Here is a 27377-nt window from a genome sequence, read left to right as displayed (position 1 = left end):
AAGTTTATGACTTAAGAGGTGTGAGTGCTCAAGGTAGCCCTTCCCAAAGAGAATAAACAGGAATTGGCCAGGTATGGTTGGAAGGGAAGAGAGGGAAGGAATCTAGAGGGAAATGTTCTGCCTAAATATCACAACTGTTAAACTTGGAGGACAGAATGTGAAGAGGAAAGTATATGACTTCCTGGAAACTATGGCCAAAAAACCAATATAATTATTGGTCTTTAAAAGTAAATAAGCCTGGGGCCGGCGCCATGGCCCACTAGGCTAATCCTCCGCCTGCGGTGCCAGCACCCCAAGTTCTAGTCCTGGTCGGGGCACTGGGGACTAGTCCCGGTTGCTGCTCTTCCAGTCTAGCTCTCTGCTGTGGCCCGGGAGGGCAGTGGAGAATGGCCCAAGTGCTTGGGTCCCTGCACCCCCATGGGCGACCTGGAGGAAGTACCGGCTCCTGGCTTTGGATCGGCGCAGCGCCGGCCATAGCAGCCATTAGGGGAGTGAACCAATGGAAGGAAGACCTTTCTCTCTGTCTCTCTCTCACTGTCTATAACTCTACCTGTTAAAAAAAAAAAAAAGTAAATAAGCCTATTTGAAATTATATTAGTATCAAAGAACTTGCTCGAACTAAGAAGGCATAATACATTCATATGAATCTTGGACCTTGAATAATCTGACTTAGTAAAAAAGCAGGATACACGTAAGAATAATGTCAAGGAAAAGAATAAAGTTAAAGTTCCTTCTAAAATCAAAAGCTTATGTTCAATCAACTGTCAATAATATTTTGCTCAATAACATGGAATATTGAAAGTAATTAAATAAGTTAACTTATCTACTACCATAAAAAAGATAGGGTAAGATTTTAAATTGAGTGCTAAAGGGGAAAAATAGTAACTAGCCAAGCCCAATCTTTGCTCTACCCGAATATGCACTGAGAAAACTCATGTGAGAACACTGAGATAGCAGCCACTTGTGAGCCGGCAAGAGGTCTCAGCGGAAACCAGATCTCCTGACACCTTGATCTTGGACTTCCATCCTCCAGAAGCCTAAGAAATAAACTTCTATTGTTTAAGCCACCCAATCTGTGCTATCTGTTATGACAGCCCTAGAAAACTAAGAAGAGGTATTTTTATGAAATAAAATTTCATACTTTATGTGCAATCATTTGGTCTAGTGGTTAATTCGCCAGCCAGGATAGGATGCCCACATCCCATAGCAGAGTTCCTGAGTTCAAGTTCTGTCTCTCTGCTGCCCCTTTCCTGCTGATGTGCACCCTGGGAGGCAGCTTAGGTTGGCTCATGAAGTTGGCTCCCTGGGTCCCTGCCATCCACGTGGGAGACAAGAATTGCATCACAGCTCTGTTCCGGCCCTAGCCAAGTCTCAGCTATTGCAGGCATTTTGAAGAGTGAACCAGTAGATGGGATTGATCTCTCTCTCTCTCTCTCTTTCTCTCTCTTTCGTTATCTCTCTCCCTCTTGAATATGTGATAGATAGAAATATAGATAGATATAGATATAGGTATAGATATAGATGACCTATTTTAATTTCTGTCGATCTATCTGGAATGTTATTGTATCTGCATAGGATATTTGTGCTGATCTGCATATTCCATTTTCTTACTTATAAAATGTATCAACAGTATAAGTATAAAGGTTTTTGATATGACATATAATTATCTTCAATATATTTCTTGCCTCTTTCTTGTCATAGATAGACTGAATTCGGAATTTTGTCACTTCACTTCTATTTGCCCAGAGCAAGGTTTCTGAAATCTATTTTTAGGTGAAAAACTAATTTCTAGTTGAACACATGGATTATTCTCATAGCGGTTCAACCTGCTAGTGCTCTTTGCCCTATTTGTAATCTCAGATAAAATGTGACCATAACCAAAAATATTGAGTTAAAACATTATATAGACATGTTGGAAGAACTTATATAAACCATGTTTGTTTGCCTCTCTTAAAATTCTCCTAAATAGACTGCCTAAACATAGGATTCAGACCATCTGGTGCAGGGATCGAGAACATATTTGGTATGAAGCAAAGGCTATACAAGCCGGAATTTTCTATACTGGACATTATCACTGACTTTATAACAACCTCAAACCAAGAAAATAAACTCAGCTAAAGACGCAGGCTCCCTGGGTAAAAGGGATCAGAGCAATGTTAGTTATCTAGATGTGCTTGGTCCATACAGTTAAAATAAGAACCACAGTAAAACTCCACTAGCTATGTAATCAGATATATTAAATAATTAGGGATGAGGCAGCACTATTTGTTATTTTTTCTCACAATATGCTATTTTATTCCATCTTACTTGGGAAGAAAATTAAGTACTACAATAGTATACTTATTTGAGATGCAAGCAATAGATTCCCCTCTGTCTCTATGTTGTGGATAATCGCTCACAACATTCCTGCACAATTGACAAAACAGGGTCCATTTCTTAAAGTTATACATTACTCAAAGTCCAGGATAAAAACCTAAAATGCTATTAAATCAAATATATTCCACAGGAAATGAAGATACAGGGGATGTAAAAAAAATTGTCAAACTGCATAGCTTGCTCTTCATTTACCATGACTCAAAGATAAAATGGATAACAATTTTCAGATGAATTGTCAGGAAAAAGCTCAACATCTAAAAGTTTTGAAACATTTAAAGGATTATTATTTTTTGTTTTTTTTTCCATGGTATTAAAGTTATCCATGTCAGTGCCTGTATAAGGGAGAAATAAACAAAACTCCCAAACCATACCAAATTTGCTCTAATGCACATTTCAAAACCATGTGTTTGCAGTAATAAAAATGACCACCCTAGAATGAAAGGAATGAGGGTAAAAAAAACCTAGGTTTTTATTGTTTGGATTATACAACAGTTCATCAAGCAAAGCACAACTTTAAGATGCTCCAGAAGTATATGAGGGGTGGGTGGAGACTCATTACTAGCAACATGGAGAACACAATAGAAAAGGAGACTGGTGAGGAGTGTCGTTCTATAATTGCCATGTGAACCCATGGTGAGAAGTTTCAAGTTAAAACAAGATCATAGGAAATGAGTGGCATATGCAGACAGAAACAGAGACAGGGATAAGACTAGATATACATGCATGCACACATTCACACACAAACACATGCACCCTGCCTCACATGCTCCCTCAGTAGAATTCTAGGCATCCCAAGCACATACACAATTTCTGTTTTAATTCAACCCAGTCATCTTGAATATGCTATCTCTCTCTCTCCTTCTCTCTCTCTCTCTCACTCTCTCTCTCTCTCTCTAACACGCACACACACAGACACACACACAGACACACACACACACACACACTACACTCCATTTGATAAAAATTTCTATTGAACATCACAATTTGCTTCCCAGGTCTCATAGAAGCAAAGATAATTTTATATCTATATGGATGAAAAAGTAATCTATTTCATCAGAACTGACCAATCTGTTTAACAAGATAGCCCATCAATTTTGAGACTATAATTCCAGTTCTTTAAACTGCTTCTTATAACTTAACATTAAAAAAAAAAAATACCAGGCTATCACTGTGGCACAGTGGATTGAGCTACTGCTTGAGACACCAGCATCCCATGTGGGAGTGCTGGTTTGATTTCTGGTCGCTCCACTTCCAATCCAACTTCCTTCTAATGCACCTAGGAAGGCATCAGATGATGGTCCAAGTGCTTGGAACTCTGCCACCATCTGGAAGACATGGAAGAAGTTCTTGGACCCAGGCTTCAGCCCATCACAGACTTGGCTTTTGAGGCAATTTGCAGAGTAAACCAAAGAATGGAAGATCTCTCAGTCTCTCTCCATCTCCCTGCTGATGCTCTGCCTTTCACATAAATATACAATATTTCTTTTTTTAACTTTTATTTAATGAATATAAATTTCCAAAGTACAGCTTATGGATTACAATGGCTTCCCCCTCCCCATAACTTCCCTCCCACCCGCAACCCTCCCATTTCCTGCTCCCTCTCCCCTTCCATTCACATCAAGATTCATTTTCAATTCTCTTTAAATACAGAAGATCAGTTTAGCATATATTAAGTAAAGATTTCAACAGTTTGCACCCACATAGCAACACAAAGTGAAAAATACTGTTTGAGTACTAGTTATATTTCTGAAAAATATCAACATGCAGAAACAACTCTATTTTGGGATTCTCAAAGAATTAAAATAGCCTATTCAAAGTATTTGTATGTGTGTCTGTAAACAGATAAATAAATATCTGAAGACTTACTAGAAATTACACACATACATATATACAAACATAATACATAGGTATTTTTTACCTACTTCAGTCATTATTTATGAGCTTGGTTTGTTCAACTGATGAAGTCATAACTGGAATCATGTCTGAAGAAATTTCATATTCAACAAATATTATTGAATGAATGAATAACTTGGTCTAACAATAACAATTAATCTGAAGATAGGAGATTTTACATTTAATAGATAGAATGACAAGGAGAGGCAAGACTCCAACTTTTCTTTTCTCACTAGCATAACATAATATGGGGACTAGTAGTTACCATGCATTCAATCACTTAATATGTTTATTGAATTTCTAGTATGTGCATGTCATTGATATAAATATTAGTTACTATTGCTGTACACATCAAGTAATCTGTCTTTCATGTAGTCAATATGACTCAAAATGAAAATCAAAGGCTGAAAAGGTACACATTAAGTATTTAGTAAAAAAAATAAACAAAGCCCACCAATGAAACAAAAGCCGCAACCAATCAATCATTTCTCATTGTATAATTGTTACTGAAGTATTAAACAAGGCCTTGTATAGAAACACTTGTGCAGGAAGAAAAGTCTAAAGTATATCCACTCTGATACACTTCAGATACAAAGAGAAGGATCTTATAATTTTAGAAAATATTAATAAGTGTTAAAAGTTAAATGGACTTTCTGTTCAATTCTGTATCAGAAAAATTCATCAACCATAATATATTTCCTCAGAATTCTCGTTGTTCTAGATTTTGCTGTAATATAATTATGCACGTACTTTAAAAACAGATTTCAACATTTTAATAATATAATGGTATCATTGATAATAATTCTTTAGTAGTAATCATGAGTATATCTTGAACTACTTATAAAAGAACCAGAAAGAATATTAAAATATATATTTGTATGTCAAAAAGAACATATAAATCCTCTGGTATTATTTATCATTCCTGTGCTAGGTTTGTACTAAGGATCTGTCATAAGTAAGTTTCTGTTTTCACAAGAGACTTAACTAGTGATAGTAAAATCAGCAAACTTTAATAAATCTGTCAGCATACTACTTTAATAGGAGGTTTAAACTACTAATCAGCAATCTATGAATCTTAATTCCAAATATATGACTTTGGGTTGTCATCAACCACAAAGCCAGGATTATCTTCAGACAAAATGGTAACATTCATATGTGCTTGCTGCCACATATACTAACTTTGTTCTGAAAATGCATTTGGCATAAGTATAGATATTTGTCTAAAAATTCTGACTCTTTTCTTTCTGTGTCTCAGGAAGAGCATCTTTTAACATAAGACAGAGGAAGCACCACTGAATAAAGCATTTTACTCTTTGTATTTACTATGAAATCCTCCATTGAATAAAATTTATTACATAATCCATCTAGCTGCATATTGAATATTTGGTGAAAGCTTGCTTATACCAATAGAGTGAATTCATGTTAATTTTCTCTCTATCTGAACAGAGAGGAATTTTCATAGTTTCCTTACTACAGGAAGATGAGAAGAAGGAAGATTCTAGAAGAAAGAATGGGAAAACTAAAACTGCACTAATTTCTAGAAAAATGGGAGAATTAACATTTCCACACAATATGCTATCTTATATGCAATAATTCATTTAATTTCTCAATCAAAACAAGGTCAGCACTATTACTTCCATTTTTGCATGAAGGAAAGAAGGCTTGGAGAGGGGAAGTTGCTGAAGTCCACACCAAAATTAAAGCAGTGGAGTGGGATGTCATTATTCAGCTAGCTCATTAACAAACCTATATTCCGCTAGCTAATATATAAACCAAGAGTAAGGGCTACTCTGTTAGCCAAATGTCAGGAAGTGATAGGATAGAATCATGGAATTTCTGAAATTCCACTGGAAAGTATCTGAAGAGCAAAACTATTTGTCCCTCCAGCATGTCAGGCTTGTATTTATTGTAAGGGCTTTCTGTTTGCTGTTCTTAGAACACTCAACCCAAATCATTTTATGACAGGGGTCTCTCTCATCTTTCTGTGCTCTACTCACAAGTCATATTTTCAGAGCAGACTTCTCTGCCTTCAATAACATTATCTCAGATTCTCTTGTTCACCAATTTATGTGTTTGTTTACTCCACTGCACATTTAATCCTTCCTGAGTATTTCAACACAGTTCCTTGTGAACAGGAATATTTTTATATTATTTCTCAACTGCATCCTCAATGCCTAGGAAGTATTTGTTGAGTCAGTCCTTCCAGTGGAAAGCCAGGATGCATGTTAACCTCTTCCATTTGTAGTTTGTAAGATCTCCCCAGAGTATTGTGCTGAACATTTCTGATTTTGAAGCCTTGCATTTAGACCAGGTGTCTCTCTTCAGACCCTGGGCTTTGTTCTTAAAAAATCAGCTTTTACACCCTCAGAACCTTGAAACATGAGCCACAATTGCTCAGAAAAGGTTCCTCTCTTCCTCAATTGGCTTTTAAATCAATTGTATTGAATCTAACCTCCAAATAGGTCTATCTTCCTGCCAGGGACTCGTAGAGCCAACTCTACTCCTTTCAAAACTGATACGTGTACAAGTTTTCCACGTTCATAAGAATTTAATGTCTATATAAAATTTACCTACATGTCATGACATCATGAAACATCTTATAGTGGCATTGATAATATATACATATAAACACCTTTTCCTTGTAAAGTATTGACACAAACTAAACACAATCCCAGGCTATGATTTAATCAGTATCAATGAATAAATAAAAGGAAGTATGGGTAGACAGCACTCTATTGGCTCTTAAAATATTATATTCAAATTTCTGATCAATAACTGCAGCTCATGCTCAGAATAAATCCATTCACTATTGTTTCAAAGGATAAATTAAGTCTAAGACCAAAATGTGGTCTAGGAGAAACATGGTATGTTAAATGGCTAAAGACTATTGTGGGTACATGAAGCTCAACTGGCCCAAGTATGCCAAGGTCCAGGTGGCACCCTGCCATCCCCTGTTTAGAAAAAAAATAAGTTTCATCTGAACTAGTTGAGCATTGGAATTTGTGGTGATGCATTTTTCAGAGGATTGTGAGGGTTGGAAAGAGCTTAACCCAAGATGTTGAGTTACGAAAGTATTGCTCTCTGATTTAGAATTTTAAAGTAACCTTGTTGCCAATTTCCATATCTAAATAAATCTGACACATGCTCCATTCCCTGAATTATTGATTGAACCTAGCTGCGGATGAACTTTATCTCCTCTGCAATTTATTCTGTCCATTTTTCAGGGTATACTGTGGTACACAATAGCAATGTTACAATCTTCTGAGAAAATATGGGCTTTCCTGAATGACCAAAGTATGTTCTTGATTCAGAAATTCCAGAGGGCCTATGTCTTCAAAGTAGATTTGTTCTCAACATATAAACCTCATTTGTACATATTTAATTGTGACCTCATTCTCTATAAAAGAAAATGTTTCACTGGCTCTGATTTCCTTCTGACGTTTCAATCCCACTTTATTAACATTCTTGGTGCCTGCCTGCAGTCTAAACTAGAAAAGCGCTTTGCTAGTACATCATCAGTGGGGGCAGGAATGAAATTATTCTCCATTTCTGAAACTCTCCATTTGTAAGGAAGAAAATAAAAACTTCCAAGAAGCATAGTGGTATATATTACCGATCTTGCCTTTTGCTCTTGGGTTTAATGTATACAACTGAGCATAATGATTTAGAATAGTAATTACACAAAACCATGCCAGTGAAACTAGCTTTGCCAGATTTATCATAGGCTGAGACACTGGCGCCATCTCAAAGAAATCCACATGTGCTAATATGAACTAGGAATTTTTATGATTTTTATTGTCTTTGAGGAAAATATCCTATGTATTAAAAGATACTTCACCATTTCCCAATTTAAAAAAATCTTTTTTCTTTTAGAGAATTAAATTTTCCCTTTCTATCTGTGTGGGTCAAATATTTGAACATGAAGGATGACAAAACAAAAGGTTTTAACTGATAAAATAAGATGTCAAGACAGAAGTGACTCTTGTAATAATACTGATTCAGATTATTGTAAATATTTTATAGCACTGTATAATTTATTAATTGATATTATAACTAATACTGGGATTTCAGTTGACTTTATGGAAATATACATAAATAAAAACAAACTAAAAATAGCACCTCTTCAATTATGATAAGAAGTCCTTATTAGTAGCAGAGATATTTAATTTTCAAAGTTTTAAAAATTTTCAAGTTACCTTTTTATAAGTTGCAAAAACAGACATAACATTTTATTTGGTTTTTGTTTAAGGGTCTTCTATAAAAGAAAACTAGTAGTATCTATTACTCAAGGTACTTTTTAAAAATTTATGATTTGTGGCTGGTGCCGTGGCTCAATAGGCTAATCCTCCACCTGTGGTGCTGGCACACCGGATTCTGTCCCGGTTGCTCTTCTTCCAGTCCAGCTCTCTGCTGTGGCCCAGGAGTGCAGTGGAGGATGACCCAAGTCCTTGGGCCCTGCACCTGCATGGGAGACCAGGAGAAGCACCTGGCTCCTGGCTTTGGATCAGTGCAGTATACCGGCCGCAGCGCGCCGGCCGCAGCAGCCATTGGCGGGTGAACCAACGGTAAAAGAAGACCTTTCTCTCTGTCTCTCTCTCTCATTGTCCACTCTGCTTATCAAAAATAAAAAAAAAATTTTTTTTAATTTATGATTTGTTTTACCCAAATATTTATTACTGGTAGAAGGACATGAGCATCCATTTAATTAATATCAATTGTCCAGGTATTTCATTTTGAAAATGAGTCCCTAAAGGTATAGTTATCAACTGATAGAACAGGCAACTGGAAGTCAAAGATACGAGGTCATTTGCTCAGGTCATGGCTAGAGTTATGATCGGAATCTGGGCTTCTCTGATTCTAAACTTCTTTCCCCTATTGCCTCTTTCTATGAAAAAAAAAAAAAAGAAAGAAAGAAAGAATCGCCAACAATTGTCTACCTGATTGTATGGACTCTAATAACAGCACCACAGCTAAAAGATAACCCAGAGAAAAAAAGTAAAACTAATTTTTACTTAACATACAAGCAGAGAAGTTATTACTGTGTTCATCAAAGCTCACTAAGAAATCATCAGAAATTTAAATTGAGCAACTTGATATGTTATCCCTCTTAGTATTTTTTTGTTTGTTCTACCTAATACTTTTGGTTGAATACTGTAATCAATACACAATTCTTCTTAAGTGCTGAAACTTAACTGAAAAGTGATCGCTGTTAAATGTAAGAGTGGGAATAAGAGAGGGAAGAGATGTGCAATTCGGGACATGCTCAAGCTGACTTACATCAAATGGTAGAGTTAGAAACATACCAGGGGATTCCAATTCAATCCCATCGAGGTGGCATGTACCAATGCCATCTCACTAGTCCCAGTGATGAATTTCTGTTCACAATTGATCATAATGATAGGACTAAGAACCAAAGGGATCATATAAACAAGAATAGTGTCTGCAAATACTAGCTGATAGAATCAAAAAGGGAGAGAATGATCCAACATGGGAAGTGAGATACACAGCAGACCCATAGAATGGCAGATGTCCTAAACAACACTCTGGCCTCAGAATCAGCCCTTAAGGCATGCGGATTTGGCTGAAAAGCCCATGAGAGTATTTCAGGCATGGAAAGCCAAGACACTCTGGGGAAAAAAAAAACCTAAATGAAAGATCTCTGTGAGTGAGATCCCAGTGGAAAGAATGGGTCATCAAAGAAGGAGGTACCATTCTCTGAAGGGAGGAGAGAACTTCCACTTTGACCATGGCCTTGTCTAAATATGATCAGAGTCAGTTCTCTCAGGGGGCTTCCATAGCCTTGGCAGCTCATGACAAGAGCCTAGGGTGATTACTGAGGCCATAAACAAGAGTGTCAATTTGTGAAGTCAACAACAGGTGTCGCTCCCCCTCTTCATGGAGGAACGACACTAAGCCCTGCCTAGGCTTCATGTCCGAGTCACGGCACCATTATGTCGCTCCCCCTCTTCATGGAGGAACGACACAGGACCCTGCGCTGTTCTTTCGTCTGCTCGGCCCTCCCCGGGTTTGCTGCTGGTTCTTCCCGGGTTGGCTACTATCCCTTCCACCTCCGTGAAAGGGCAGTTCCCCCTGGCCACATTCCCCACTTCCGCAGGGGAGCGGCACACCGCCGGCCGGCTCTTCTCGGGGGCTGCGCAGGTGTTCCTTCAGCTAGATGTTCCCCATAGATGTTCCTGGTGCATGCCGTCTCTCTCCTCCTTTATAGTCCTCCTCCGCCAATCCCAACTCGGCTGCCCACACGCCGAGTACGCTGCTCTCCTCCAATCAGGAGCAAGTCCTACAGTTTATTAGCTGAACTGGAGGCAGCTGTGTGGAAGCTGTTTTCTCCTCTCCCAGCGCCATATTGTGGGAGAGCAGATGCATAGAATAAGTCTTAATTCCAGTAACTTAGTCTAGTCCGAATTGCTCCCCACAACAGGAGTCACTGTGCACTTACTCCTCATGTAGGATGTTTGTCCTTAGTGTGCTGTACATTGAGATTTAATGCTATAACTAGTACTCAAACAGTATTTTTCACTTTATGTTTCTGTGTGGGAGCAAACTGTTGAAATCTTTACTTAATGTATGCTAAACCGATCTTCTGTATATAAAGAGAAAAGAAAATGAATCTTGATGTGAATGGAAGGGGAGAGGGAGTGGGAAATGGGAGGGTTGCAGGTGGGAGGGAGGTTATGGGGGGGAAGCCATTGTAATCCATAAGCTGTACTTTGGAAATTTATATTCATTAAATAAAAGTTTGAAAGCAAAAAAAAAAAAAAAAAGAAAATAAATTTAAATTTAAAGAAAAAACTGGAAGAGCAAAGGGAAACATAGTTTATGTGTGAAAGAATTGAGTTAGGTTGAATAAGAGGATAATTGGGGCTAATTATAACCACTCATTTAGGATTCAACAGGTCATGACCGTTTTTCTAGAGGCTCCCTCTGAATTTACAGACCCCAGAATTTTTGGTGGGCACTCAATATGCGAAGGGAAATCCTCAGAAGGGTAAGAGATTTCTGGAGAACTCACCTCCTGAGGAAATCAGCTCATGACTTTTTTTTTTTTTTTTTAATTCACAGGCTTTTATTGGGGTTCCGCTCCCAGGCGAGGTTCCCCGGTCCCAACAGAGCAACAGAGCAGGGGCCAGGGAAGTCGCGCATCAGAGATTGGGAGAGCTCCTTTTATAGCTTCAGGGCATGGGGGTTAAAGGTTGAGGCAGGTCTGTTCCTCATTGGTTGACCTTTAGGCACCCGCAGGGACCTTGACAAGGACTTTCTTCCCCGGAAGTAGGCCTCTCCATTCCCGAAGTGTAGGCCTTCCCTCCTTGTGGATCCCAAAGCTACCATCCTGACCTTTTGATGATAGGAAAGGGGGCAACGATGAGTCTCTCTGGCTACTTCCTGCTGACTGGGGACATCCTCTACAGGGGCCCACTGCGGGTATCTTGGGGCTCCGCAGGGACAGGCATGTATGGATGGAGAAGCATCTGGTTGACTGCCTGGTTGCTGAAGGCCTTGGTTCATTCCATTATCACCTGCTGTAAACACTTAAACAGACACTGTAGTATACAAGTCAGGGTGAGAATAGCAACCAATGATCTTAAGAGTGGCATTAACCAGGTAATGAGAGGATTTTATAGAGGAAAGGAAATAAGGGGGTCTCTGGACCCTTGGGAGGATGGTTTGATGGATGTGGTTTAAATCTGATCCCAGCTGAGACCAGGAGAAAGGTCACTGTTTTGCAGGTAGAGGGGTTTGTCTGTAGAGAAATTCTGAATAATCAAACAACATTAAATGTGGGAGAGGACCATCAGTACACACATATTGGGAGTAGAGCCATAATGTTAGAGTAGAGGCTATGATTACAAAGGAATGAGACCCAAGTGGGCTAGACAGGGTCTAGAACAAAGGATAGAGTCATTATTAGAGGACCCAAGAAAGATAGTAACTAAGCCACGAATAAGTTCTCTGATTGAGAGGCAAACAGAACCTGACAGAAGGGGCTTGAAAGTAATCTGGTGGGCTTTAGGCCTTGTAAGTTAAGAGGCCCAGACTTATCTATCTCTTCACATAGGGTACCATCTTAAGGGAAGTGTGAACCTTCTTGGGAAAGGCACCCTGTTGACTTCCATTACCTAGCTGGTCTGGGAGGAGAGCTGGCCAGGTAAAGGCAGATGGCATCTCTAACAGGAAATTTACAGTTCTGCCTGTAATGTTGCTGACCCTACTTGGCCGTCTCCATTCAGCAGCGGTGGTCACCTTGGAAGCTGGGCTGAGTGAAGGGCTTTTCAGCTTAGAGCCAGTAAGATCTGTGGCTCTGACCTGGGTGTCCTTCGACTCCAGGGCAGGTCCATTTCCAGAGATCCAACTCTTGGCTGGCAGAGCTGCCAGGGCTCTTCACAAGCTGATTTCTGCTGAAGCACAGGCTTGCCACACTGAAAGCCACTGCAGTGAACTGGCCTGTTGGGTCTCCTTGAGGGCAGATCACTGTACAGAACTGCCATTAATAGGCCTGCCACCTATCATCACATTTCTGATGCCTGGCTTTCTCTTCCTCCTGGTTTTTGTTAAAGCAGACCAGAGGATGCAAGTCAAGGGGGTGCCAGTCCCAGATCACTTACTGACAATAGCAATATCAAATGAAAACCTAGAAAGCAGTTTCAATCATTAGATAACAAATATAGCAGTTTCAATACTAGCTTTTTAAACTTTTTAACTTTTTTAATTTACCAATTGATTCGAATTACTTTCTGCTCTTAGTAACCTCAGCTAGCCATACTTTCAGTTGGTACCTATAATACATTATTGGCTTCATCTGTTTACAGCGCCATCCCAAAGTACTGAATACAGTAGATGTGACTGAAAAAAGTCCATCAGAACCTATAGGAGGACAGCTAAGCACAGAACCAACAATGCTTTAGTTTTATGAGCAGCAACTCTGATTTATAAAACTGTGGATGACAAAAGACTTTCAGCTGCCACGTTTAAAATTATAAACACATTATAAACTCAACAAGAGGCACGTGCTTACTTCACATAGCATTTTTGAAAGCACCTGTAGGATTTTACAGAACATTTTACTCTTTAGGCCTCTGTGGCTTTCTCATTAAGATCCAAGATTTCTTTCTTTCATAACCTTCTGTGACTTCCACACACCCTCTTCAACATACTTGAAACATTCCATCATTTCCATTCCACTCTAGAGTAAACTAGCCATCAGGATGAAGTCAATCTTACAAACCTTGTCCTTTCTTTATTCAAAATAACTCTTTCCTTTTAACCTTCCTTACCAAATGCACATTTCTATAACATTTTTAACACAAATTTAACATGCTGAGTATACAAGAGTTTACAATAAATTAGCAGTTATACCTAAATGACTTAAGATGCTGATATGATATATCTCTACTTGAACTCAATTAAAATTAAAATTGCATTCATCTAAAACAAGTACCAATTACCCATTGCTGTTTCATTGAGTACTGATTGCCTGGAAACAATTGGTCGAGCATGGTCTGTAGTCAGCCTGGGGCACCAGACAGGTTCAAGGAACGAGGGGGCCTCAAACTCAGAAAGGGGAGGCTCACAACCTCAGCTCCCCGGTTTTGGCACCATCTGCAAGGTGTCCAGCGTGCAACAAATCTTCCCAGGCAGACTAATCAATTAATTCACAGGCTTTTATTGGGGTTCCGCTCCCGGGTGAGGTTCCCTGGTCCCAACAGAGCAACAGAGTGGGGGCTGGGGAAGTCGCCTATGACTTTCATCTAAAAGAGAAAGAGTGGACCAACCACCCAAGCTTAGCTGGCGTGTACTGCTCGGGCAAGTTGCAGAAAAGAGGAAGGTACTGCACCATGCCCTCAGACCTTCTGGAGATCTCTTCTAGAAGGCACAACTGATGACATACCACTGCCTGTCTTCATTCAAATGCCCCCTAGAAAAGTCCCACTTGGGCCGACACTGTGGCTTAGCAGGTAAGGCCACCACCTGCAGTGCCAGCATCCCATATGGGTGCCGGTTCAAGTCACAGTGGCTCCACTTCCAATTCAGCTCTCTACTATGGCCTGAGCCCCTGCACTCAAAAAAAAAAAAAAAAAAAGTCTCACTGAGACAGGACTGAGAATACATCACTACCTGTATTCATTCAAGTTGCTCCTTAAGGAAATTCCATTGAAACAAGAACACCGGCCAACCTGGGGACAAAAATAGGTGTCCCATCTGAGACTATCAGGAGTTGCAACTAGATCACTGGACAATCATCCAGACATTAATTTTTGTTCCAAGGAATATCAATAACATATTTATTGTCCTTCATCAGTCTGAGTAGCTTTCAAAAATAACAGTGGTGAAAACCCAGAACCATATTCAAAGAGTAAAAACATCCTCTAGGTTCTTTAATCTGACAGTCAAGGTAGCTCTGTGCTAAGCCCAGATCTGCTCCTTCAGGTACCATCTACATTATTTGGAACAAGTGCAGATCTACATTATCATTCTGTAAATCTTACCTGACCTACACCAAAGCATGCTTTCCAAATGTCCTGTGTAACATATCCATGATGCAGGATTTGCATCTTAATCTAATGCTGATATTGCAGATCAGCATCCATTTTGACACATTTGGGCAAAGAACCAAAGCACTGTTCATATCTGACAGCCTAACAGGGTAAGGTCTGTGACAATGAAAAGAGACACTTTTTTTTTTTTCATTTTTTCATCAACACAAAGCATAGCAATGTACCCTACTGAATATCCTGAATGTAAATCTAAATTCTAAATCTGTTTCTGTTTCAATATGAAATCTTGTAAAAGAGCTGCAAAAGTCCCACAGTGTTTGACATACAAGATCAAGATAAAATAGGTTGCATCTTACCTTAAACAAAACAAAATGAAAAATAAAATCACACACAAAACGCTAATGTAGGATTGCCACCAGAGAAAGCTAACAGATCTCTGTCACTCCCACATCAGATTACCCTGCTTGTTTAACCCATTTTATGAAAAGAAAGATGACTGTGTATGCAGATGTTGCTAAAGAGACTAATTTGTAACCTGCAGGCATTTCTCAAAGCTGCACATGACGGAAGTCAAAACAGAAGCTATCACTGATTTGGTTCTGTTGTTAGACTGGTGTCACAGAAAGTTTTAACTCTCACTTGTCACCTGACAGCTTACAACTACTTTGGTCTGTTTTTGTTTCAGCTGGAGCTTAGAATTATATTGCTTCCTAGGCCTAGTTCCAGTGTTCTTGTTTGGTTTTTAAGCTTTCTTACAATTAATGAATCACTGAGCCGGATATTACCTAAGAAACAAAAATTCAGAACAAGCTTCCAGCCCTGTATTGGCAATTATTATTTTTGCTAACTATCATCCAATCAGGAAAACACACATTTAAACACATTAATATTATCTCTTCACATTTCAAACTGGCAACTTTTAAAAATAGTAACAATATAAGATCAGAGTAAAATATTAGCGGGTAAAACTTTTCAGATTGAAATTTAGCAAAATATTATATCATTTTGATCCAGTAATCCCATTATGAGGAATTTATTCTAATGAAATAATCAGTGACTCAACAATAATATACAAATAAAGAGGATACTCATGGGCCCACATATAATAGGAAAACACTAGAAACCATCTTCATACCTGGAGTTATATTAGTAAATTATCACCCATCCATGTATTAAGCTATCATTCAGTCATTAATACTCAACATATTCTTACTATAAAACATTAATGTTATTTAGTATACATCAATGCATAAAATTAAGTAAAATAAAATTTGGTTTTCATCAAGTTTGTTAATAAGACATTCTTTTTTGATAAAGTTCCTATAGGATATAAGTTCCTGAGCAGCATAGATTTTAGCTCAACTTGGAAAAGAAACCTAGAATATTGCAAAGTGGTTATAAAATATGGTGGAACGGCCAGATGTTTCTCTCTTACATTCAGGAGTACTTTTCCTGTTGTTTTTTGTTTTAAACCAATCTCTTGATAGTTTAAAAATAATGTTTATCTGTTTTTATTTATTTGGAAGGCAGAGCAACAGCAAGAGAGACAAAAAGAGACAGAGAGGGAGAGAGAATGAGAGAAAGAGAGATTTTCCATCCACTGGTTCACTCCCCAAAAGCTCAGAACAGCTGGAGGTGGAACAGGCTGAAGTCAGGAACCAGGAACTCCAGCCAGGTTTCTCATGTAGGTGTCAGGGACCCAAGTACTTGAGATCGTATATGATGCTTCCCAGGTGTGCATTAGCAGACAGGTGGATGGAAAACAGAGGTGGGGTTCAATACTAGACATTTGGATAGGGAAAGCCAGCTTTCAAAGCTTAGAATTACTCATTGTACCACAACTCCCACCCTTTCAAGTAGTTTTTTTTTTTTTTTCCTCAATTGAGTGGTTTTTTAATGGCTGACTCTCTGCAACAGAGACCCCAGGCCCTAATTTTGAACAGGTTCTGATACAACCAAACCATGGTCCACATAGAGGAAATTGATAGGATCTACTGTCATACAGGGCCATAATCGCAGTCTATGACTTCCATTAGAAGTTGGCAACATATTGGGTTCAAAATCATTCAAGCCATGTTTTCTAAACATGGCCCAAATTATATCATATTCAGTTATACATTGTAAGAAATTGCTTCTAAAATTAGTAGTTATCACTCATTAAACTTAAATCACATTTAATATATCTTGCAAAATTTCATTTAAACTCAAGCCACTTTAATATATAAACATCTCAGTATTGTAATTAGCCCAATTCTATTTTGTGAAACATACACACCCAAAAGTATATAAACAATGACATACAGAAAACTCACATAAAAGAATCCAAGTGGTCCAGATATATATGGTATTTTCATTCCCAAGAGATACTTGACTTGTGAAGTCACTACATGAGTGGCAGCCCCAGTTGTCATTGCGCTGATCACAGGTTCTGTAAGCAGAAATGTGGCACTGCCCAGTTGCAGCACAAACATGGCCACCTAAGAGCACAAAGAAAGGGTCAGCTGCTACCTCCAAATAAAATTTCCCAGGGTTCCTAGAGAGATTAAATCCAACACATTTCAACTTCATTTTATACACAGAGAACACATTTTGTAAAATTTATATGCTCAATACCTTGAGTTCTCTTAAGAATATTATTAGTTTCCAAGAAAGTCCAAATATAATTTAAGTATCTCAATTAAAATTAACACAATATTTTTCTAATATTGACTTTTCCTTTTTCCTCTTTTCCTATCCCTACATTATAAAATGGGAAAATTGGGGCTGGCTCTGTGGCGAGGTGGGTTAATGCCCTGGCCTGAAGCACCAACATCCCATATGGGCCCTGGTTCTAGATCCAGCTGCTCCTCTTCTGATCCAGCTCTCTGCTATGGCCTGGGAAAGCAGGAGAAGATAGCCCAAGTGCTTGGGCCCCTGCACCCACATGGCAGACCCGGAAGAATCTCCTGGCTCCTGGCTTTGGATCTGCACAGCTCCAGCTGTTGCGGCCAACCAGGGAGTGAACTATCAGATGGAAGACCTCTCTCTCTCTCTCTCTCTCTCTCTCTTCCTCTCTCTCTCTGCCTCTCCTCTCTCTGTGTAACTCTGACTTTCAAGTGAATAAATAAATCTTTAAAAAAAATAAAAAGGGAAAATTACTTAAATCAGTTAAATTTGATATCCGTAGAATAAAATGCAAATTTGTATTCCTATAAATGTATTTTTTAATCAAAAGGATGCGATTTACTACTTTATAGTAGGCTTAACATCTCAAAAGCAATGGGGCCAGTGCTGTGGAACAGAAGGTTAAGCCTCTGCCTGCAGTGCCACCATCTGATTTAGGCATCAGTTCAAGGTCCAGCTGCTCCACATCAGAACCAGCTCCCTGTTGATGCACATGGGGAAGCAGTGGAAGATGGCCCAAGTCCTTAGGCCCCTGAACCCACGTGGGAGACTCAGATGAAGCTCCTGGCTCCTGGCTCTTGGCTTTTGCCTGGCCAAGCCCAGCCATCTGGGGAGGGAACCAGTGGATAGAAGATCTCTCTCACACACTCTCTCTCTCCCTTTCTCTCTCTGTATCTCTGCCTTTCCAACAAATAAATAAATCTTTTTTAAAAAAAAATCTCAAAAGCATAGAAACAATAAAAATATTCTTTAAGTTTCTTCCAGCTTCTGGAAGCATACTGTTTGACCAGATACTTCATCAAACAACTCCAGTGGGCTAATATTTAATATGAAGATATTAGGACTTATTTCTTCAAGGGTATGACAAGAAGTTCCTGAAAAAACAGATATGGTCTCTTTTAAAAATATTTATTTATTTATTTGAGAGGTAGAAAAATAGAGACAGAGAAGGAACTCCAATCCTTTACTGCACACCCCAAATGCTCACAACAACTGGGGCTTGGCGAGGCTGAAGCCAAAAGTCAGAATCTAAATAGAGGTTTCCCACCTGGATAGCTGAAACCCAGATACTTCACATGCTACTTCCCAAGACATGCATTAAAGGGAAGCTGTAATTGAGGGTGTAGCCAGACCTTGAAACCAGAAACTCCAATATCAGATCTAGGCACCTTAAGCATTAGGTTAAATATCTACCCTTGTCTTATATTTTAATTCCATTTTTCCACAAAAATTTTGAAATACCCTTGTATTTGAGGAAAACTAAGATGGAGATAAGGTAAAGGTGTATGTCTTAAGAAGCCTAGAAATCAGGATAAAAATCATTGTCTTTAAATATTTCTTTAGTACTTCTCACCTCACCCTCCATCCCAAAACTATGTCAGACAAAATCATAAACTCTGAGTACAAGCTGTGCACTGAGCTCTCCTGGGCAAAAGGTGATGGGAAGAATCATAAACCCCCTGCAACTCACAACACTTCAGTGATGAGTGTTAAAGAGAGGGCTTTCAGAAGACAGTCCACTCTCACTTACTGTAACTGTGTGAATTCAGTCACAGAAACTGAAAAGATAAAATCGCCTATTTTGAAAAGAACATTAAATTAACTTCATGATAGAGTGGAAAGTCTCATTATGTTCCTAAATCTGTATATATGAAATACACGAAATGGGTTTACTTTAAATAAAATATTTTTAAAATTATCTTCATGACTATTCATTAACTGGAAAAATTAAACAAAACAGGTCAAGCCACTACAACCTCTTAATGCATTAATTATAATATTTAGGTGTGATCATAAAATTATTGTCAGAAAATGAGATTAACTATTAAAGAAGTCAGAAGAAAGAGTATCAATGAGATCTCCTTTTTCCAAGAGGTCACAGTCTTGAAAATGAGAAGTAAATAGTGCTATCTGGTACCATCAGAGCACAAATTACAAAATACATTACTTCCATATTGTAATTATACTGCAATTCCCCCAGGTCAAAATAATCAAGCTCTGAACTTGTGTTAGACTATATTTTCCTGGACTGAAGATTGAAAGCCAATGTGCTGACCCTAGAGTTCTACCACATCCTGGCTCTGCGATTAAATAAAACCCACTGCAATTCTCCAGGTCTCATCATTTATAAATTATGAGAGTGATGTGTGGCCTTTGTCACTTATATAGTTGTAAATTGGGAATAATACATGACAGGGCTTGGAAACCTGTAAAATATGCAGGAACATCATGAAGCATCATGCATATTTATCCAATATGGAAAACCAGCCACCCGTTTTGAAACTGTAAAAAGGGTCACATCACAGTTTCTAACTCTTGAAAACTTGAAAGAATTTATCAGTGCAGAAAGAAATATTTTTGAATTGTTTTCTGCATAGAGTGACCTTTTATTCAATATGTAATAAAGAAAAGAATATGTGTTGCCAAGGTAAAAATCAAGCCATCTACTGTCAGCACAGGAAAGCAAAGCAGCAGTTCTACTATAAACATTATTTCAGTAACTTTGCCTCAGTTTGTCAAAGAAATGTTCTGGAGGGAATACTCAAGAATGGATACAAGTGGCACACAGTGATCTATTGACAACTCTTATTTCACAGTCTGCTGCTTTTCATCCTGAAAACACAATCAGAAAACATAAGCATTGAACTAGTTAGTCCCAAGTATCTTTCTGTTGTAAATCAGTCCCAAATTAGGACATTAACTCTTACAGTGATGAGGATGAAACTAGCACATGATTGGGGTAAGATGAAAACCAGACAGCTGGATTTTCCTTTCAGCCAAATGCCCCAGATAAGTAATACAAATATTTGAAATTGTAAAGCCTGTTGGCATATATGGAATTTTACGGATGCATGAAATGTTGGAAAGTTCTTATCTGTATACCAAGTAATTTTTTTAAAGATTTATTGTTTATTTGAAAGGAAGAGTTTACAGAGAGGCAGAAGCAGAGACAGAGAGAGATTCCATCCACTGGTTCACTCTCCAAATGGCTGGGCCAATCCAAAGCCAAGAACGAGGCACTTCTTCCAGGTCTCCCAGGGACCTGGAAGCACTGGTGCAGGGGCCCAAGCACTGGGGCCGTCTCCTACTGCTTTCCCAGGCCATAGCAGAGAGCTGGGTCGTAAGTGGAGCAGCCGGGACTCAAACCAGCACCCATATGGGATGCTGTCACTGCAAGCAGCGGCTTTACCCACCACACCACAGGGCTGGCCACCAAGGTAATATTTTTAAAACTGTGTTTCTTTCTTTTATCTGAGAGGCAGAGAGACATAGATAGTGCTGAGTCAGACAGATAGATGAAAAGAAGTTCTCACATACTGGATCAGTCCCCACATGCCCACAATGCTTGAGGCTAGACCAGGCCAAAGCTGGAAGCTGGGAATTCAATTCAGATCACCTATGTGAGTGACAGGGAGGCAAGGACCCAATTATTTGAGCCGTCACCTGCTTCCTCCCAGGATATGTATTTGCAGGAAGACTGAATCAGGAGTGGAGCTGGGACTCAAACCCAGGCACTCCAACATGGGAGGCCAGCATTCCAATATGCAACTCAACTACCAGACCAGATTCCCACCCTTGCTAAGTATTCTTAGCTTTCACTAATTTGATAATAAAAATTTGGAGGTACAATAAATAAATAAGCTAATAAAAATTTATCTTCTGTTTTTCATTTGTTTCCTAAATTCCAGTACCTACTTAGGTTAATGAGTGGCCATGCCCAAGAAATAAGTTACCTAACCAAACGTGGTCACCAACCACTTCCAGCTAAATCAGTATCTTCTAGCAGCAGCTTCTTTGTCATTTCCACAACCTAAGAGTTACAAACAAAAGACTTCCCAAAAAACTACAAGATATGAAAAGATTTCAATCATTTCAAAGTGTTGAAAATATGGAAACTTACCTTATAAAAAATTGAGAAAAGATGGAATATCCTCTTGTAAAACATTCAAAGACTCAAAATACTTTTGTAATATTCTATTTGCACATTTGTATGCTCTTAAAAAATCCTCGCAGCAAGGGAAAAATCCCTAAAATGGAGAGTTCTTGACTCTGAAAGGTCAACAAGTCCCTTAAGACCTCATTTTGATACACACCATTGGGCACATAAGGATGACTGCAAACATTTGAGATTTAACTGAGAAGAAATTATTCTATTGAATCACAACCTTCTGCATAGCCCAAGAAAACGGTGGGCATCTTTTTTTTTAAGATTTACTTATTTGAAAGTCAGAGCTATGTAGAGAGAGAAGAAGTGTCAGAGAGAGAGAAAGAGGTCTTCCATCCGATGGTTCATTCCCCAATTGGCCATAACGGCCAGAGCTGTGCCGATCCAAAGCCAGGAGCCAGGAGCTTCCTCTGGGTGTCCCTTATGGGTGCAGGGGCCCAAGTACTTGGGCCATCTTCTACTGCTTTCCCAGGCCATAGCAGAGAGCTGGATCAGAAGAGGAGCAGCCAGGACTCAAACCAGCGCCCGTATGGGATGCCGGAGCTACAGGCGGCAGCTTTAGCCAGTGCCACAGCACCAGCCCTAGTGGTGGGTACCATAAGAGGAAGGACAAAGGGACAGTGGGAGGGAGACAGATTTAAGAAATTCTTTATTATCCTCATTATCCACCACCTAAATTTCAACAGCTCATGCACACTGAATTACGGAGCCAGCATGGAGAGGCTGTTATGCATAGTTCAAAGGTAGCAAGTTCAAAGCAATACAGGCTTTACATTTGGGTCCAACAGATTGAACTGTGTTTATCTTCAAAAGTAAGTATGTGAAATCGGGGTTTTCTAGAATATTTTGTTTGGAGATCTGGTACTTTAATTTTGTATCCATGTTGAAACTGAACCCCTATTATGTAAAAGCAGGACTCAGCCTCTAATCTGTCTCCCTTAGTCCAAGATGCCCTTGCCTGTCCATCATCAAAAGGAATTCACTGACTTGGAGTAATACTGCTGGTCTTACAGGGTTCTAATCACTGGACTCAAGGAGTCATTTGCTTGGGGGGATTACAGGTCCAGGCAGACTATAACTGCCACCTTCAAGTAACCCTCAGACCAAATGGAGCCCAGCTGGCCATCAAAAATTCCTTAAAGAGCATGACATCACGAACCAGTCAAATGAAGATCATGAACAACACTGACCAACCAGAAAACTGGACATGAGCTGATCACACACCTCTCAGCCCCAATTTCAGTAAGTATATTCATCCCTAACTCCTCAGGTAGCCCAAGAATTAAACAATAGCTGTCCAGCTCCTTGCTCTGTGCTTTGACATAAACATCTACTTTCTTCCACCACCCCAATGTCAGTGATTATCACTCTGCACGTCTGGCAAGCAGACCCAATTTGTGGGTTCTACAGCAGTATCTCCAACTAATTTGGGGTGTTGCTTGGCAATAATGTGGGGGATTTTTCTAAACTAATGACTTAATAGACAGTCACATCAGCTCCTTTCACTAATGATATGGATGACAATCAGTCTAATTTAGAAACTCAGTCCCCAAAACTTGGCCATGTAGCATTTTATGAGAAAATAAATTTCAAACAATATCTTTCAGCTGTTTGCAGTAATGTTGATGTTCTGGGCTAATGCTGAAAACCTCTGACATACATTATCAAGGTTCAATGGCATGATGCTATTTGGTAATGCTTAAATAAACACCATGTGTTCTATATGAATTGAATGTATCTCAGATTTCAAGTAATATTTGCCTAGTGCCTTCAAATACTTACAGGGGAAAAAAAGAAGAGTGCACAGGAAACAACTATATTACTGAAGTGGATGAAATATAGCATGGATTTCAGGTAATGTTGATTTTTCTACAATCTGGCTCTTACATTATACCAACTAACTTGTTTGTTTATTCAATGAATATTTATTAAATAGCTGCCAGAGGCCAGGCACAGCATTGTTGTAGAATGCAGGGAGAGAGATACAGTTCACACCTTAAAAGAATGTATAAAGAAAGCTGAAAAGGTGATGTTAGGACTGAGGAATGTTAACTAGGCCCATAAATAACTTTGCAACATAAAGTCTCAAAAGCTGTTTAAGTGAGACCTAAAATTTTAAAAAGCCCTGTGTTACTGAGCAGTGTAAACAGGTTTAGGGAGAAATAAATTGCTCATGACATTAGGATAAGAGTTGAGTGCTGCATAGGGATATGGCAGATAAAGCCTTTATGTGACCAGAGGACTTGAGAAAAAATTGTATCAAATGGATACATATGAAGTTTCATGTTGTGTAATTCAGAATATAAAATCCTTCTCCATACTGTTCAGTGATAAAAAAGATAGCTATCAATTCTGCAAAGATACAACTGAATCTTAAATGCATATTGCAAGTAAAAGAAGTCTGAAAAGGCTGCAAAATGTATGATTGTAGAAAAGACAAAGCTATAGAAACTGTAATAGATCAGTAGTTTCCAGGGAGTTAAGAATGGAAGAATGTATAGGAAGTGAAATATCTGGAATTTTTAGGATGACGACACTAATCTGAATAATACTATAATGGTGTATATATGACATTATGCATTTATCAAAACCACTATATTTTACAACACAAAGTCAGTCTTAACATATGCAAACTTTAAAACATTATTTAGGAGAGAAAAATCAAACAATTTACAGCCAAAAAAAAAAATCTTGGAAAAGAACAAAGCTAGAAGAATCATGCTTCCAAATTTCAAAACTTACTACAAAGTTACAGTTGTGTGATACTGACATAAAAACAGATGACTAAGCCAATAGATTAGATAGCCTGGAAATAAACTCTTGCATGTAAGGATGCTTCAAAAACTTCATGAAAATAGAATTTAAAAATAGGTATACTTTGGTATAAAACTTTTTAAATTCATGCATAGTTTTTTTCATAATATCCATTTTTATGAACATTTTGAAGACTTCTCATCTATGGTGAGATAACTTTTGACAAGAAAGACTATTCAGTGGAGGAAAGGGTTCTCCTTTCAAAATCTGGTGCTGGAAATATGGCATAATACGTGCTAAAGAATGACAGTGGATCATTACCTAATATCATATATAAAAATTCACTCAAAATTGACTAAACTCCTAAAAATAAAATGTAAAACTATAAAACTCTTACAGGAAAAAGAGGGAAAAACTTCACAATATTAAATCTGAAAATAGTTTCTTTAAATATCATTCCACAAGCACAAGCAACAAAAGAAAAAATAGACAAACTGAGCTTCATGAAAAATTTAAAAATTTGTGCATAACAAGACATTAGTAACAGAATAAAAGGACAATCCACAGAATGAGGAAAAGATTTGCAAACCAAACATCTGATAAAGGACTTGATACTAAAATATATAAATAATTAATACTAAACAAAGTCAAAACTGTCATGATCTTAAAAAACAAGAAAAGATGACAAAAGGGAAGACAGAACAACTAAAAATGTAATGAAGCCTCCTGGATATGATCTTGGAAGAGAAAACAGATTAGGAAAAACCTAAGGAAATTTGAATATAACATTTAGATTTCAATTAATACTAACTATAACTGGTTTATTAGTTGTGACAAATATACCATATTAATGGAAAATATAATTGAGGAAACGATCTGGGGTATGTGACAACTCTATGTGCTATCATTGCAACTTTTCTACAAATTTTAAATTATCCCAAAATAAAAGTTATTGCCAAAAAAAAGGAATAAAGAAAAGAACCTTCTCTTCCTCAAACACAGAATTACAATTGAATAAGCAGTTTTCAGCAACATGTAGGCTAAGCATGAGGAGGTCCTGAGTCTTGTAGACATGGGTATGCAGAAAAAAGACCATAAGAGGAAGGCCAAGCAGTTGCATTTCAGAGGTACAGCATGTGCATAGTGCAAATAACTACACCAAGGCAAAGATCCAAACAACACAGGTACAAGAGATAAATACAAAACTTGCCACTGGATTTCAAAGTAGGGAGGGAATACTGCAGGGTAGAGTTAAAACTGTGCCTTGACACTTGAGGAGGAATTCAAGACAGAGAACTTTTTGGAACCATTCTAAAAAGAGGGGTGAATATGAAGCAGCTCAGCATGGGACTTGCTCAGAGGACAGAATTGCCAGTTCAGAGGGGCAAAACTAGCCAAAAGGGAGTAACAGAAAATAACTCGAGAAATTTTGAAGTCAGAATATAAGCACCATAAAATAGTAAAAATGAAGTTTTGTAGCAGTGGTGACATCACTCTTCCACATGCTTATTAAACACCTAATTTTGCCAGGAAGCATGCTGCACACTGGCTCACACATCAGCTGTGCTCTGGTAGGATTGATGTAATGATAGAATGTGGAACAAATGACCATGTAAAAGGTTAACATAAGAAGAATAGCTAAAGGACATAGGTATCTAAGCTAGACAGTAGGATTGAAGAGCAGAGAGATGAGTTTGGGACATAAGACTACTTGATAGACCAATTAATTAACTACATAGGAAACCCAACTGATCTTTTATTTTACTTTCATTTATTGTGAAATGTATCAGAAATTTACTAGACTTAGAATTATTTTTATTTGGAATACCACATATGGTGGAGGGGGCTCCACAGCCTTCTCAGTCCTCAGCTTTTTCAAGAAAATTAGCTCTGATGCAAGCAACAATGACAGTCTGACCTGCTCAGGATGGACAATTGCACTGTTCTTCCCTCCTCCTTTCTGCCCCAGCTAAAGAAAATCAGAAAAGGCATAAAATAGGAAGATGGAAGCATGGCATTACTAAAAAACACAGGGGAGTAGGAAGTTGTAGGAGCTTCAATTTTCATCAGGTATGAGGGTAATTGTGAGAAGAAGTAGATTTTATTGACTCCATCTCCACATTTGAGATGAATGGCACTAACAAAACGTATGACAAAATTAAAGAATGTTAAGTTTTATTGCTTCTTTTTAACTAAGAACTCTGTTATGGTTTTAAAAGATATAGACCCATTTCACATCTTCCAGGAAAGGAGAGAGAAAGTAATAAATCTGAAAAGGTTAAAAAAAATCTGTTTAACATTGTTATTTAACATGGTGATGCCACTAACATTTAATTGACCTTTTTCCTCTTCAGTTTATTCAACTCACATTTATTAAGTACAGCTGCTGGAATTATACAGATAGACAGTTTCTGTTCTATAGAGATTCACAGTCTAGAAAGGGAGACGAGGACGTAAAACTTGCTTCCTGATAGATTAGGCAGTTCTGTAACAGAGGACAGGAGCAATGTCTTGTGGGAGCAAGCAGGAAGAATCACTTATAGTGCTCTCCAGAGATGTCAGAGAAGATTTCTCCAAGATTATTGTATTTATTGAGTTGAACCTTGAAAGACAAGGAGGAGACACATAGGTAGTATAAGGCAGGGTCTTGGAAGATTAGAGAATGGCAGATACACAGTAGTGAGGCCAAGAACATACCCCCACCACATCACACATGCTTCATATATGGGGTGCTGCTATAAAGGAGGTAAAATATGCAAAGAGCTAGTACAATGCGTGGTCCTACACATTGCTAAATTAAGTTCCCTTGCTTTCTTTCTCACTACTAGTTTAGTAGCAGAGCAGTTAAGAGGATATATCCTGGAATCCAATTGTTCCTCTGCTGATTTCTAAATGCAAGACTTCTTTATCCCCCAAAACCTTTTATTTAAGGAATACAATCTCCATGCTTTTCATAAATACAACATCAGGAATATAGTGATTCTTCCCATTTTATCTGCTCTCGCACCCACACT

The 27377-nt window shown here is 38.3% G+C and overlaps 1 protein-coding gene across 1 annotated transcript in view; it reads right to left on the bottom strand.

The window, feature by feature from the left end:
- The window catches only part of SLC26A7 (solute carrier family 26 member 7), a gene marked incomplete in the record, with an annotated part of 135722 nt that overhangs the window by 55151 nt on the left and 53194 nt on the right, over window positions 1-27377 (bottom strand). Inside the window, 1 exon segment of the mRNA NM_001195763.1 lies at window positions 17093-17257. Within this exon segment, the coding sequence (NP_001182692.1) occupies window positions 17093-17257 (165 nt within the window).

The sequence above is a fragment of the Oryctolagus cuniculus genome, chromosome 6 (genome assembly GCF_964237555.1).
Source record: "Oryctolagus cuniculus chromosome 6, mOryCun1.1, whole genome shotgun sequence".
NCBI classification, from domain to species: domain Eukaryota; kingdom Metazoa; phylum Chordata; class Mammalia; order Lagomorpha; family Leporidae; genus Oryctolagus; species Oryctolagus cuniculus.
The sequence above is the reverse complement of the archived record's forward strand: the minus strand, read 5'-3'. Positions and strand labels throughout refer to the sequence as shown.